The following is a 15,567-nucleotide window of genomic DNA, read 5'->3' as shown; positions in this document are numbered from 1 at the left end:
AAGTCTACATTTTCCATTATGATGGAATTAAAAATATCGTGGTCCATTGGGCAAAAGAAAAATTACGTAAAGATATATTATGATAAACATATCATGATGGAATATTAAAAACGTTCGTGTTTTATCACAGATGGCCACTTCAAAATAAAAAGGTTTACAAAACTCTAAAATTACAAAACTATAGGTATTAATAATGTTTCAAACTTCTGTACAAACAGAGAGGTTACTGCCAAAAGAGGCATTAAAATATTTTCTGGTCGTAATTTGTGAAACAATTCCAGCGATATGAATAATTTTTTAGAGTCTGGATTTTAGAGAAAACATTAAAATTGCGTTTACTCCACAACATGTTCATGAACAAAAGGAAAAAGCCCTCTAAAATATTGTTACAGTTGTAATATATATTTTTGCTGCCGCCATCTTTAGAATTTCAAGTATTAGATTTACTTTGCAATTTATATTTTGATAAACTTAGAGATTTTCTTATTAATTTCCTTCCTAAACAAATGAAACATATAAACATTAATTGTTTAAACTATTTACAAGGACTCAAAGGACCCAAAATTAATAGAAAATACATACATTATAATATTTTCTTAAAATATATATTGTAGAAATTATGACTAGTTAAGAATTGAGAGTGACGTGAGCTTACCTCCTCATCTTGTTTTATCTTTCACTTATTATATAATAAGCATTTTTACATCACATTACAGCTGTTAAATTATTTTTGATTTAGAAACATTTATGTCTTACCAAACAATTGTTTTTTTAGACATTCTTTCTAAAACCAAAAAACAATGACAAAATGTTTAAAATTATTATAATAGTTGTTGGATACTCTTACTATACTCTAAGCAAATGAGTTCAAAACACTTGACTAAAATACGCAACCTAAATTTAATGATATTTTTTGGTCTGCTGCTATTGGTTAATTCAGTTCTTTGTTAGATTTTTGTTGATTTATCATTCTTCATCGTTATAACCATTATTTTTTAGCAAATGGCTGTTTCTGTTGAAGTGTTTTGGTGTTGAGATTGACTGCTATCACTTTCATCAGCTTCCGCATAGTCGTCTTCAAATTCCTTCTTACAATCGTCATCATCCATTATACTTCTGGTACCGTACGCTGAATACATTGGATTGTTGGTGATGTTCAGCGTCTTGTCATTTGATGCCACGTACACTGTGTTACTGTATTTCCAATCACCTATGAAATGAGATAATATAATATAATGCTTAATCTAATGAATTCACTATTCGGCATTTTACCTCAGTACCAAAAGGAAAATATATTGTAATAAATTAACAAAATTTAATAAATAGTTAATGAAAACATAATTACATTGTAGTATAATAACAGTTGAATTTATGGAAATGCATATTTGATCTTAAAAATCCTCGTAATAGGATAGCGGTGAGGTGGTAGAATTTGTTAACGCACTTGTTTGATAAACGGAGGATTCGCATGAGGTGTTTATTTAAAAGTTTGAAAATCTATAACTTTGTTAATAACAAAATACAAAAATATTAGATAGATGTTGGTACTCACTATTTGAATCACTAAAAGAGCCTCGGAATCGACTTCTGGTCCGGATGAATTTATCAATGCCGATGAGGACCATTCCAATGGTTAACACTCCGGCCACTACTGATACCAAGTCCCATGGATTATCGCCAAACCTAAAACATAAAAAACATGTCATTATAAATCTGCACAGCAATCAAATGAACGAGCAAAATGAAATAATGTAATAATAAGTTGTACCTTAAAAATTGCAATCCAGCAGTAACGACGGTAGGAGGTTTTTCTTCAATTGAACAGTCTACCCCAATAAATCCTTCAAAGCAAATACAAGTTCCATTGCTCATAGAGCCTTGCAAGCACTCGCACACTTCAGGCGCTACGCATGATCCATTGTTGCAAGGCTGGCTGCAAACTGGTGTACAAACGTCATCAAATTTTTCATAGCCTTCCTTGCAAAGACAGATTCCTGGCTCTAAACAAATCCCGTTGGCACATCCATAGCACTGTGGCTTGCAAGGCTCCAACGGATTAACTGTTTCATAACCATCATCACACGTGCACATATCTGGTCCTATGCACGTTCCATTTCCACAGGCAATGGAACAACTAGGATTGCATTTGAATCTATCTACCTCGTCAAGCTCATATCCTGGCAGACACAAGCATCTATTAAGGTTTGTGCAGATTCCATTAATACAGCCTGTGTCGCATGATGTATGACAAACATTATTTTCTTCTTCCTTAACGTACCCGTCTAAACAAGAGCAGTAATCTGGGGCCGAGCATTTAGCGTTCTTGCAAGGCTTTGTACAGTGAGGGTCGCAAGTAAAATTGTTATGTATACTCTGAACGAATCCTTCCATGCATTCACAAACGTTAGGAGCTGTGCATCTGCCATTTATGCAAGGGCTCTGACATACTGGTGCACATGTGTATGGATCTGAAACATTGCGTGCGTACCCGTTAAAACACTCACAGGTGTTTGGCGCTGAGCAATAACCATTCGCACACTTTCTTGGACAGAATGGACGGCAAATGTATTTATCGTTCACATCTCTTACGTAGCCTTCAGCACAGGTACACGTTTCTGGAGCTGTACAAAATCCATGTGTACAGGGACCAGAACATTTTGGAAGGCAATTATTTGAGTCTTTCCCAGAATAGTATCCGACATTGCAGGTGCAGACGTTCGGTGCTGAGCAAAAGCCATTAATACAATGAGGATGGCACTGTGGATTACAAACAGATTTTTCAAAAGAATCTGGTAAATAGTTTTCAAGACAAGTGCAGACTCCAGGTGAAGTGCATTTTCCATTTACACACTTACTGCATTTTGGATCACATTTGAAGTTATCGTTTGGACTTCTTTCATAACCCATAAAACACATACATGTATCTGTTGCAACGCAAGTCCCATTCTCGCATGGCTTAGAACACATAAGTTTACAGACGTTCCATGAATTAGTTTCAAACTCATAACCAATATTACATTCGCAAGTGTCAGGTGAATTGGGAAAACCATTTGTACAGTTCGGTTCACAAACGCCTCTTATTTGATCGAAAAAGAAGCCTTCCTTGCACAGGCAGCGGTCGGGTGCGATGCAGACTCCATTCCGGCAGCCAAGCTTACAAATGGGTTTGCACACATGATTCGCATCATCAGAATTCTCATAATCTGGATCGCAGGTACAGAAATCTGGCTTCGTGCAAATCCCATTGATACATGGTTTTTTGCATATTGGCGTGCATTCGTGTACTAGTAATGATGATGCTTCTTCGAAACCAGCATCGCAAGAACACTTATCTGGGGATACGCAAAGTCCATTTACACACGGCGGAGTACAAATGGGGACACATTTAAAAGGATCCAACTTATCGTGTTCATATCCATTAATGCATTCACAGTGATCAGGCCAAGTACATAAGGAGTTAACACAGGGACTAGAGCATTTTGGTTGACACACGGAAGAGTTATTCATTCTCAATTCAAATCCGATATCACATTTGCACTGATTTGGGGCAATACATTGTCCGTGTTCGCAAGTGGAGTCACAATGAGGCCTACAGAGAAACTTGTTTTTAGGATCAATAGTGAAGCCAGGTAAGCACGTACATCCATCTCGGCTGGTGCAGTTCCCGTTGATGCACGGTGAGCTGCATAGTGATATAGGGATGCATTTGTTTTCCTGCAAACTGTAACCCGGATTGCAAGCGCATTGATTGGGAGCTGCGCACAAACCATTATTGCACCCATTTGGACAAAACGGGATGCACTTTGTATGATTTGTGCCATCTTTTATATATCCGGCCATGCAAGAGCAAAAGTCAGGCTTGGTACAGGTTCCATAAATACATTTGTCTTTACAAATAGAGATGCACTTGTTATTGTCTAATCTGTATCCTTTGCAGCAGTCCTTCACGGTTTTTCGATCGATGAAAGTCTGAAATAATAATGTCAATAAATAATTAGATTAAATAACCATTACACAAAATTTAGAACCAAAGGATATTGTGAGTTTGGAGAGGTACTTATTTTAATGGCAATAATTTATCGATAGGCACAAACAAATGCAAAAAAACCCTTAATGAATAACCGATCAGAATCGACATATTTCCCTGTTACTTAAAATCCGGACGTCACAAGACTATCATTACTAAATCTTTTCGTCCAACCCCTTTCTTCACTCACCTCACAAACTTCGCCCAACAGAGTAGAGTGCTTGTATTCATATAAAGTTTCCTGGTTGAACATAATTACAGGGCGGTGAGATTGTGTCACATAAATAAAATTCAAACTTCTGATAAAATACTTACAACAATTTTGGACCTGTTTCGTGGAACTAGCCTGTATCTCAATAGACAATTTGGAGTACCTCTTCTGCAGCCATTGACAGTGTAACTTTGATTAACGTTAACTGTGTAAATTTGTCGGCGCTGGCTACGGGTTCTGAAAAAATAATTAAAACTGAAAAATCATTTCTTAATAGGTCAAAGGCGCATCGACGCAAAAGTGAAAGGTTATATCGCCGTTTGCATCTTTAAACTTGAGCCACTTTGGAGTCAATTGGACAGTGGCCATGGGCCTCCAATGGTTGAAAACTGTTTCCTATCTGCTGCAATATTTTTTAACGAGTTTTTCTTGTATTCAGTTAACTCTGAACATTATCGGTGTTAAAGTATACTTCTTCATACTTTTAGGCTAACTTGACATATTACAAAGCGTAAATTGCACATGCATGATAACTACCCACGCATGTTTAATCAATAGTAGGAATTAAAAAATCTATTTTTTTTTATATTGTGTAAAAGCGGTGTGATGGACTCGCCCTGGGATAAATTTTTTTTATTGTTGATTTATTATGGTGGGAAAGAAATTTTCAGTTGGTCTCACGACATAGGAGACCCAGATGTTGGACAACTGATTTTAAAACAAGTGTTTAGATTTATTAGGGTAGAGAAAAAAAAATAGGAACATGCACTGTATCGGCAGAGACCTCCGTGATGGTGGTTGATAATAGTAAGCCGAGCCAAAATGCTGGTGGGCCAACACGCCACTGGACTGGGGGTAGTCAAGTTTCATCCTTTGAACGAAGAATTAGACATTTTACTGGAGAAGTAACAATTTATTGGTTTTCAAACGATTTAAAATTAATGTGACAGGTTCTAGGGCCATAATTGATGTGTTCCTTTAGTGCATTTCTGTCTTTTGAAAACAAAAAGCATTCAGAATTCAAAAGAACATAAATTAGAAATCGCATATGGTGATTTGGGGGGTTGGTTTGAGAAGGGGGAGTCTGGATTTGAAAGCGCGGGGAGACGGTCAAGACAGTTAGCGTTGAAGGTCGGAAGAAGCAAGTCGATAGTCGTGGTTAATGAGCCCGGGCGGGGAGACGGTCAGCGTTGAAGAACGGGGGAAGGAAGTCGATAGTCGGTGGTTAGAAAAAGCGGTTCAAGATAGTCAGTTTGAAAACGTTGGGAGGCGGGAAATAAAGTCAAGGGGGTCAGAGTTTCAAGGTCTGGGAGGCGGTCAGGAATAATCAGGATCGGTCAGCGTTTTAAGATAGTCGAGTTAGTAAGAAACTAGGAAGCGCGTCAACAAGAATTAATCGTCGGGACGCGAACACGGCTAAAATCATTTAGTGTAGAAGGTGCGGTTTTCTAACAGCATGATTTTTCTGCATGTGACTGTGTTTGTTTTTTTATAATTATTTGGATTGTTGACACTAAGATGTATCGGTAAGTCTATTATAATCTAATTATTAACACTTATTTCCTTAATGTAAACCAAATAATCCAATTGTATTTTGAAGTAAGGGTATTCAACTTGAGCACTATAGGTACCCGTTAGCGAAGGAGGTCATAAATTACGAGACCTGGCCATTAAAAAAAAGGGACGAAGAACGGTTACCCTGAAACCGCTTTAGATCATCCAACAATAGACATTGTTTATGAGTTTAAAATGATTTAATAATTCTCTAGTAGTTATATTTAGCGCCAAAATTTAAAGAACACAAACCATTGTATTTATGCAGTGTTTTTATAGTAACGGATAGAACGGTAAATTAAATGCTTCAATGCCTGTTATTTGAAAATGAGTTGTCGTATCCTCCTTGGGAATTCAACTTATTCTATACGGAATTCATAAAATATATTTAATTAAATATAATTTATTCAAACATCGCTCTTTTAATTCATTTTTGAATCGGAATAACGCAGCGGATCGAGGCTAGTCGCCGAGAGAGTGCATCTGTCTGGCATTCCTATTCTATCAAGCGAGATTTTAATTTTTCATGGGTTTGACGGGGACGAAGTATACGAATTTTCCGTAGGCTGTCCTATCTTACCAAAGCGACAAAAGCGAAGGGAACGAAATTTGTAATTTGGCTTGCCTAATAGGGACTCTTGTGTTAGCAAAGTCGATAACCCTGGATACCGATATAACGTCTATTTTAGTATAGCAGCGCCGGCTTTTTCCCCTGCTATTGGTGTGGTTGAGTTATTCCCGTAAAAGCACCGGTTTCTGTCGAAGGTGTTGGCGGACCAGCCTTAGATAGTCACCCGGAATAGACCTCTGTTTCGAGTATTTTCAGCTGGTGAGAGGACGCTTTCACTGAGTTCAGATCGAAGGGAACGAAAATTGCTAGTGGGCTTTCCTACTTGAGTTAGCTGGTAGACGAAGGAACAAAGCGGATAAGGGCTATGCTATTCTTGGCTGGCGTGTGAGGAGGATTTTCTCGCTGACAGAACGAAGGGATCGTGACGAATATGAAGTTGTCTCGGCGATTTCTGACGTCCTTCCTGTCAAATCCAATAAGTACTTACCCCACTATAGGAGGAGAAGTCATCCAGAATTAGGTTGGAAATTGACTCCGACTGAAACCGTTTGAGCTGACGGAGATCGGATGATTTCAGATTCACGACCTGATGATTCCAGTATCCCTGATCCTTAGCGCCGGAAGTCGAGGATATCAATTTCTACCATTCTTTGATATTTGAAGCGAACGGAGGGTAACAAACTATAGAGCGAATGACCATGACTTTGAAGTGGGGTAAAATCTCCCGTCTAGGAAACATTCGTTATGTCGGATGGACGCCCCGTTCAAATTAAATATTGACATGACTATTTTGAGTGTGGACGAAAGACTTGAAGTATGTTCTGTATTGTACATATGATAAATATGTGTCATTACCTCTACTGGAACGGGAAGCTGTATAGACTGGAGCCAGGAGCTATTTGGAGTAGCGTGACTGCAGAGGCGAAGTCGAACAAACTGAAGCTGAATTCATCATTATCCTTACGAGCGTAAACCAGAGGGGTGTTCACGGGACTCCCGAACTCCTGACGTTGCTGATGCAAACCACTTCAGTATATGTTTATGTTTGAGGTTAGTAGAGTGGACTCCTAATTTTCGGCATGCTGGCGAAGCTCAACTCATCATCGATTTGGGGGAGGTTGACGCGACCTAAACCTCGCGCTACCCACGTGGCCCAAATGGTTCCTGACACCAGGCTATCATGCCACCGGACCAGAGCAGCTCCTTGTACCTAACGGTATAAGATGAATCTTCATCATTCATCATCAACATCAACATCAACAGCTACCACCAAGGACCCACATTCCACCTTCATCACCCTCCGGCAGGAGGCAAAACATGTCATTATCTCATCTGTCGCTGAGCGATATTCAATTCATTTCTGGAGGTGTTGGGATTGGACCATCAACTTGGCTGCTCTCGAGCTGGTCACGTTGATGGGTGGGATTTGGACGGAGACCAATCGAAAGCAACACATGTTTTGTCTCTAGCTATTCCCGAAAATACCTGCTCATAGAAATAACTCACAAAACTAACAATCCATAGTCAAATCATTAACTTAGAATCTTGTGCATCTTGAATTGAATTGTCTATAGTGAATTTCATGTACTTAATTTGTAATTAATTGTCTCATTATATTAGCACATTATCAACTGCAGCAACCGGAAACGTTTGGGCGAGCAAACAAGGTAGGAAAAGGTAGTTAAAATCAGGGTAGTCGGCCATTGTCTTATTTTCAAACCATACAGAATGTAACACGCCTCATCTAAAAAGAACCAAAGTTACCACAACCAATTAAAAGGATCCTTCAATGAATTAATCCCTGTCGAAACAAAAAATTGACACAACGTGACATATTAATTCGTTAAGATTGAAGGGTTGATAAACCGCGAGAAGTTGAAAATCAAATGACGAAAATAGTAATCCGTTAATAAGAACTTAGGGGAGACGGTAAAAACATTACAGTGGTGCCGTGACCAGGAGGTGAGGTTTTAAAATGTTTTACATTCTGTTTGGTTCAAGACAATGAAAAAAATATATAAAAAGCTAGGGCTAACAGTTCAGTATTTTAAATACAAAACTGCGAAAAGTAGTGAATTTCTACAATAATAGTTGAGCTATACGTGAATTTATCAGTAGGGTAAAAATCAGTTTATTTAAATTCCAAATAAAAATATACGACCGAAATTTTATGATGTTATCCAACCTCCGATAGGACATAGTGAGTAAAGGTATTACATTGTGGAGGGAGAAAATAGTTCCTTCAGTAGTAGACCTAACACCAGCGCATTAGTTTATTTGCTTTAAATGCTAAATATCCGAAATAAAAATATCCGTGAATTATAAGCCGAGAATAAATTAGGTTATTTAAACTTCAAATAAAATTGTATCCGTAATAAAAATATCCGTGAATTTATCAGTAGGGAATAAATTAGATTATTTAAATTTTAAATAAAATTGTAAAAGAGAAAAAATTTGTATTGTCATCCAACCTCCGATAAGACATAGTTATTAAAGGTATTACATTGTGGAGGGAGAAAATAGTTTCTTCAAGTAGTAGACACAAACCCAGTTCATTCTAGAGGCTGATGTCCAACCTCCGATAAGGACTGAATTAACAGATAAAACTTTTTTTTTATGTTTCCTTATTCATTGAAATTATTTATTAAATGCATTTAGGATTTTTTCGACCACCATGCTAGGCACATACCCGTTTTACTTTGGGGAGAGAAAAAACAACAAAAAAATCACTTATGATAACAGTTTTTTTGAAGTTCAACTTTGAAGGGAGAGTGCAATTTAAACAAAACATTTTAAAGTCAATAATACGTACGGTGAGGAAGTTAAGGCGGTTGTAAAATCTAAACAAAGATGTATTGTACTACTAGACCGGAGCCTCTTCCCGGGGGGGACAAAACCAAATAATAGCTTATTACGTCACTTATTATGAACTTGACCATTTATAAGTGGGTCGACGGAACAGATTTATATTATCTTGAAATGTTAGAAAAAATTCAGTGAACAATAAAAGTGTGCACTGGTAGAGTATTTATGTTTCGTTACCTAACGGGTATTCTTCCATGAAAAGAAGGCCGTGTCCTTGTGCAGTAAATATCTACAATAAATTGATTCAATTTTGATATAACCTAACTTGCTAATTGAATAAAGTTATGATGAGGACATTACGGCGTGAATCAGTGATTAAGTTTTGTAAATAAAACAATTAAATTCCTTTCAAATTAAACAAAAAAAATATGTACTACAATAATAAACGTAGGGATCAACTTAATTTAATAAAAATAATAATCTAACTCATCTTAAGCACAGTTCAAATGTAAAATCGATCGGGGACTTCAATTCAAAACGGTTGAATAATAATAGGATTCCTGAAACGTAATAGAAACACGAGTGTTAAGATTCTAATAAAAGTTGCGTACTATGAATAAAGGGTTCGTGAAAAAAAAAATGTATACATATAAACATATTTATACCTAGGGTTTCCCTGATAATTTTCAGACTCCCCACCAATTCAACATTAATTACCTCGGTAGTGTCATCAACATTACTAAACCTTTCCCTGTCCCGATTTTCGACCAACGATTAAACTTCATAATTGGAGAATTAGATAGTTTCGCTGTAATAATATCACACAAATATTAGCAAGCAGAAATGGTTTTTTTTCCTGCGCTATCGCGTGGACGAAGACGCCAGCGTGAACTGAGCGGATCAGCGCGGCATACTGAAAGCTTCACTCTTTCGCGGTTTTATGCAATGTAAAAAGGAATGACAGACAGGGTGAGAAGACATGAGTGACTCTGGGATGAAAAGAGCGTAATTCGCTGTTGAAGGCGTCTAGCTGAAGGTAACCTGCGAGGTTCCTGCAAGGTTATGTGGAAGAGATGTTCGCGCGATATTCCGTAGGAATAAACCCGTTAAAGTTCTATCAAATACTCCAATGGCGTCGACCTGGAACCTGATGTAAGCCAACGCAATCTTGGCTGAATTACAACAGATTCTAAGAGGTGAAGTGTAGGTCTGACAGCACGTGGAAGGAGGGCTTCATCAGACGAAACTTACATGACACATTTTCGCGTCAGCATCGTGATATGGGATGCAATTACTTTCCCCATTTAGAGACAGTAAAGTAGGTTCACAGAAGTGAATACGCTGGAACAGTATCTGGAAGTGTTGGGAAGTCTCAATTCGCTTTCCTTCAGGCGTGGTGGGTTCTGGTAGGTCACGGTACCTTTGAGAAGTGGGTCGCCAGCTATTAGGGTATAGCCTAAGACACGCTGAGGTCAATGTTTGAGTTCTGATCACCATTCACCGTTATTGTTTGGCTAATGTAAGACAGCGTAGTTTGAAAGAGATTTCATTTGTATAGTTTACCCCTTTTTCCTTCCCCTCCCCCTCCACACTTCTTTTTCCTATAATACGACATAGTTGTTCAACAAAACTCTTATCAAAATATTAGTAGCTACTACAATATTAGGTTCCTTGAGTTAGCTTTTCACGAAAACGGCGCTATATAAATTATTCAATAATAATAATTATTATTATCAGGCGTCCTGTAAGGAGGAATAGGAAATAAGGCACACGGTTTTACGAGAAATAATTTATCAATTAAATTGGTAAAGAGATTATCCACTCTAATTAGACGGAACTGAATTACCGCAAAACATATAGGTACACTAATAGATTGTTCATATAGAAGGAGTCCTATTCACATGAATTAAAACATCAAAACAAATTACCCAACGCTTAAAAATGCAAATAATTAGTGCGAAATAACTCTCAAGATCTTGGTTACTGTATGCTCAGTCATAAAACAATTAACAACGGCAGGAACACACAAAAAGTTAACAAAAGGGCCCCATAACGGACCTACCAGAGAAAGATAAGAACGTCGAGCGAGACAGGGGCGGATTGGGAAATCTTTCGTAGAAAAAAAATATATATAAAAAAAAAATAACATAAAAGGTAAAAGGGATTAGGAGTTTTTAACAATTTTAACAACAAGAACAGAGCAGTGGGGAGCAAGTGAAACCTAGGAAGGTTTGAAAAAAAAATGTATTATTGGCGAGTTCAAACGTGTTCTGCTGCTAAGTTGATGGAACAATAATAGCTGACAATAGCTTATCTCCGTATCTACTCCCACTATTATTTTTCCAGAAGGGAGCTGTGATGGACTCGCCCTGGGATAAATTTTTTTTATTGTTGATTTATTATGGTGGGAAAGAAATTTTCAGTTGGTCTCACGACATAGGAGACCCAGATGTTGGACAACTGATTTTAAAACAAGTGTTTAGATTTATTAGGGTAGAGAAAAAAAAATAGGAACATGCACTGTATCGGCAGAGACCTCCGTGATGGTGGTTGATAATAGTAAGCCGAGCCAAAATGCTGGTGGGCCAACACGCCACTGGACTGGGGGTAGTCAAGTTTCATCCTTTGAACGAAGAATTAGACATTTTACTGGAGAAGTAACAATTTATTGGTTTTCAAACGATTTAAAATTAATGTGACAGGTTCTAGGGCCATAATTGATGTGTTCCTTTAGTGCATTTCTGTCTTTTGAAAACAAAAAGCATTCAGAATTCAAAAGAACATAAATTAGAAATCGCATATGGTGATTTGGGGGGTTGGTTTGAGAAGGGGGAGTCTGGATTTGAAAGCGCGGGGAGACGGTCAAGACAGTTAGCGTTGAAGGTCGGAAGAAGCAAGTCGATAGTCGTGGTTAATGAGCCCGGGCGGGGAGACGGTCAGCGTTGAAGAACGGGGGAAGGAAGTCGATAGTCGGTGGTTAGAAAAAGCGGTTCAAGATAGTCAGTTTGAAAACGTTGGGAGGCGGGAAATAAAGTCAAGGGGGTCAGAGTTTCAAGGTCTGGGAGGCGGTCAGGAATAATCAGGATCGGTCAGCGTTTTAAGATAGTCGAGTTAGTAAGAAACTAGGAAGCGCGTCAACAAGAATTAATCGTCGGGACGCGAACACGGCTAAAATCATTTAGTGTAGAAGGTGCGGTTTTCTAACAGCATGATTTTTCTGCATGTGACTGTGTTTGTTTTTTTATAATTATTTGGATTGTTGACACTAAGATGTATCGGTAAGTCTATTATAATCTAATTATTAACACTTATTTCCTTAATGTAAACCAAATAATCCAATTGTATTTTGAAGTAAGGGTATTCAACTTGAGCACTATAGGTACCCGTTAGCGAAGGAGGTCATAAATTACGAGACCTGGCCATTAAAAAAAAGGGACGAAGAACGGTTACCCTGAAACCGCTTTAGATCATCCAACAATAGACATTGTTTATGAGTTTAAAATGATTTAATAATTCTCTAGTAGTTATATTTAGCGCCAAAATTTAAAGAACACAAACCATTGTATTTATGCAGTGTTTTTATAGTAACGGATAGAACGGTAAATTAAATGCTTCAATGCCTGTTATTTGAAAATGAGTTGTCGTATCCTCCTTGGGAATTCAACTTATTCTATACGGAATTCATAAAATATATTTAATTAAATATAATTTATTCAAACATCGCTCTTTTAATTCATTTTTGAATCGGAATAACGCAGCGGATCGAGGCTAGTCGCCGAGAGAGTGCATCTGTCTGGCATTCCTATTCTATCAAGCGAGATTTTAATTTTTCATGGGTTTGACGGGGACGAAGTATACGAATTTTCCGTAGGCTGTCCTATCTTACCAAAGCGACAAAAGCGAAGGGAACGAAATTTGTAATTTGGCTTGCCTAATAGGGACTCTTGTGTTAGCAAAGTCGATAACCCTGGATACCGATATAACGTCTATTTTAGTATAGCAGCGCCGGCTTTTTCCCCTGCTATTGGTGTGGTTGAGTTATTCCCGTAAAAGCACCGGTTTCTGTCGAAGGTGTTGGCGGACCAGCCTTAGATAGTCACCCGGAATAGACCTCTGTTTCGAGTATTTTCAGCTGGTGAGAGGACGCTTTCACTGAGTTCAGATCGAAGGGAACGAAAATTGCTAGTGGGCTTTCCTACTTGAGTTAGCTGGTAGACGAAGGAACAAAGCGGATAAGGGCTATGCTATTCTTGGCTGGCGTGTGAGGAGGATTTTCTCGCTGACAGAACGAAGGGATCGTGACGAATATGAAGTTGTCTCGGCGATTTCTGACGTCCTTCCTGTCAAATCCAATAAGTACTTACCCCACTATAGGAGGAGAAGTCATCCAGAATTAGGTTGGAAATTGACTCCGACTGAAACCGTTTGAGCTGACGGAGATCGGATGATTTCAGATTCACGACCTGATGATTCCAGTATCCCTGATCCTTAGCGCCGGAAGTCGAGGATATCAATTTCTACCATTCTTTGATATTTGAAGCGAACGGAGGGTAACAAACTATAGAGCGAATGACCATGACTTTGAAGTGGGGTAAAATCTCCCGTCTAGGAAACATTCGTTATGTCGGATGGACGCCCCGTTCAAATTAAATATTGACATGACTATTTTGAGTGTGGACGAAAGACTTGAAGTATGTTCTGTATTGTACATATGATAAATATGTGTCATTACCTCTACTGGAACGGGAAGCTGTATAGACTGGAGCCAGGAGCTATTTGGAGTAGCGTGACTGCAGAGGCGAAGTCGAACAAACTGAAGCTGAATTCATCATTATCCTTACGAGCGTAAACCAGAGGGGTGTTCACGGGACTCCCGAACTCCTGACGTTGCTGATGCAAACCACTTCAGTATATGTTTATGTTTGAGGTTAGTAGAGTGGACTCCTAATTTTCGGCATGCTGGCGAAGCTCAACTCATCATCGATTTGGGGGAGGTTGACGCGACCTAAACCTCGCGCTACCCACGTGGCCCAAATGGTTCCTGACACCAGGCTATCATGCCACCGGACCAGAGCAGCTCCTTGTACCTAACGGTATAAGATGAATCTTCATCATTCATCATCAACATCAACATCAACAGCTACCACCAAGGACCCACATTCCACCTTCATCACCCTCCGGCAGGAGGCAAAACATGTCATTATCTCATCTGTCGCTGAGCGATATTCAATTCATTTCTGGAGGTGTTGGGATTGGACCATCAACTTGGCTGCTCTCGAGCTGGTCACGTTGATGGGTGGGATTTGGACGGAGACCAATCGAAAGCAACACATGTTTTGTCTCTAGCTATTCCCGAAAATACCTGCTCATAGAAATAACTCACAAAACTAACAATCCATAGTCAAATCATTAACTTAGAATCTTGTGCATCTTGAATTGAATTGTCTATAGTGAATTTCATGTACTTAATTTGTAATTAATTGTCTCATTATATTAGCACATTATCAACTGCAGCAACCGGAAACGTTTGGGCGAGCAAACAAGGTAGGAAAAGGTAGTTAAAATCAGGGTAGTCGGCCATTGTCTTATTTTCAAACCATACAGAATGTAACACGCCTCATCTAAAAAGAACCAAAGTTACCACAACCAATTAAAAGGATCCTTCAATGAATTAATCCCTGTCGAAACAAAAAATTGACACAACGTGACATATTAATTCGTTAAGATTGAAGGGTTGATAAACCGCGAGAAGTTGAAAATCAAATGACGAAAATAGTAATCCGTTAATAAGAACTTAGGGGAGACGGTAAAAACATTACAGCGGGAAGCATCTGCATGGGCATTATATAACGCTCATTATTTAAAATACGCTGCGTAATTATCTAATAAGAACTAAAGTTTTTTATAACCATCAACATGTTTTCCGAATAAACTTTATATAGTATGAATTATATTCTACTTACGATATTAATTTGTTCCCACATACACCATCTTCAGAACCAGTATGCAAAATACACGAACATAATATGAACGAAAAAAGCACCGCATACTTCGTGGTTAGTCCTTTAACATAAAACATTTCTTAAAATTTTTTTCCAATGATTTCTAAGAATATCCAAAGCGCATTGTGTAATGCAATAGTTTGGTCAGCTCAGTTCAAAAACAACACTTCACAACAGGCAGTATTTAGTTAGAGTTATCCTGGGAGACTGGTATTGTGGGAACTCTGATAAAACCACCAGTGTTGTACGTTATATGAAACATGTTTTTTATCATAAATTAATTAAGTTCTTTTGTAAAATTAACGGACAAATAAAGAGGAAATTCTGTGAAAATCAGATGTAATAAAATTGGTGGAATAATTTTATGCATTTAAATTACGCAGGTTTTGTTCGAAAT

General features: G+C 38.1%; 1 protein-coding gene across 1 annotated transcript; it reads right to left on the bottom strand.

Moving 5' to 3' along the window:
- Positions 1 to 262: 262 nt before the first annotated feature.
- On the bottom strand, positions 263 to 15,350 carry LOC149423364 (uncharacterized). Its single transcript, XM_089632967.1, has 5 exons — positions 15,132 to 15,350; positions 4,343 to 4,475; positions 1,769 to 3,969; positions 1,553 to 1,683; positions 263 to 1,210 (listed from the first exon to the last, which is right to left on the bottom strand). Exons 1-5 carry the CDS (start codon positions 15,245 to 15,247, stop codon positions 996 to 998), a joined length of 2,796 nt encoding a protein of 931 aa, XP_089489093.1. The 5' UTR covers positions 15,248 to 15,350; the 3' UTR covers positions 263 to 995.
- Between the last annotated feature and the right edge of the window lie 217 nt (positions 15,351 to 15,567).

Source organism: Hesperophylax consimilis, chromosome 6 (genome assembly GCF_061612785.1).
Source record: "Hesperophylax consimilis isolate HC1 chromosome 6, BYU_Hcon_1.0, whole genome shotgun sequence".
NCBI lineage: Eukaryota > Metazoa > Arthropoda > Insecta > Trichoptera > Limnephilidae > Hesperophylax > Hesperophylax consimilis.
Note: the sequence above shows the minus strand (reverse complement) of the source record. Positions and strands in the feature narration are given on the sequence as shown.

Coding starts and splice junctions, on each gene's coding strand:
- LOC149423364 (XM_089632967.1), bottom strand. CDS start 15,247: ATGTTTTATGTTAAAGGACTAACCACGAAGTATGCGGTGCTTTTTTCG. Junction 1,684..1,768: donor GCTGGATTGCAATTTTTAAG/GTACAACTTATT, acceptor TTTATGTTTTAG/GTTTGGCGATAATCCATGGG. Junction 1,211..1,552: donor CTCTTTTAGTGATTCAAATA/GTGAGTACCAAC, acceptor CTCATTTCATAG/GTGATTGGAAATACAGTAAC.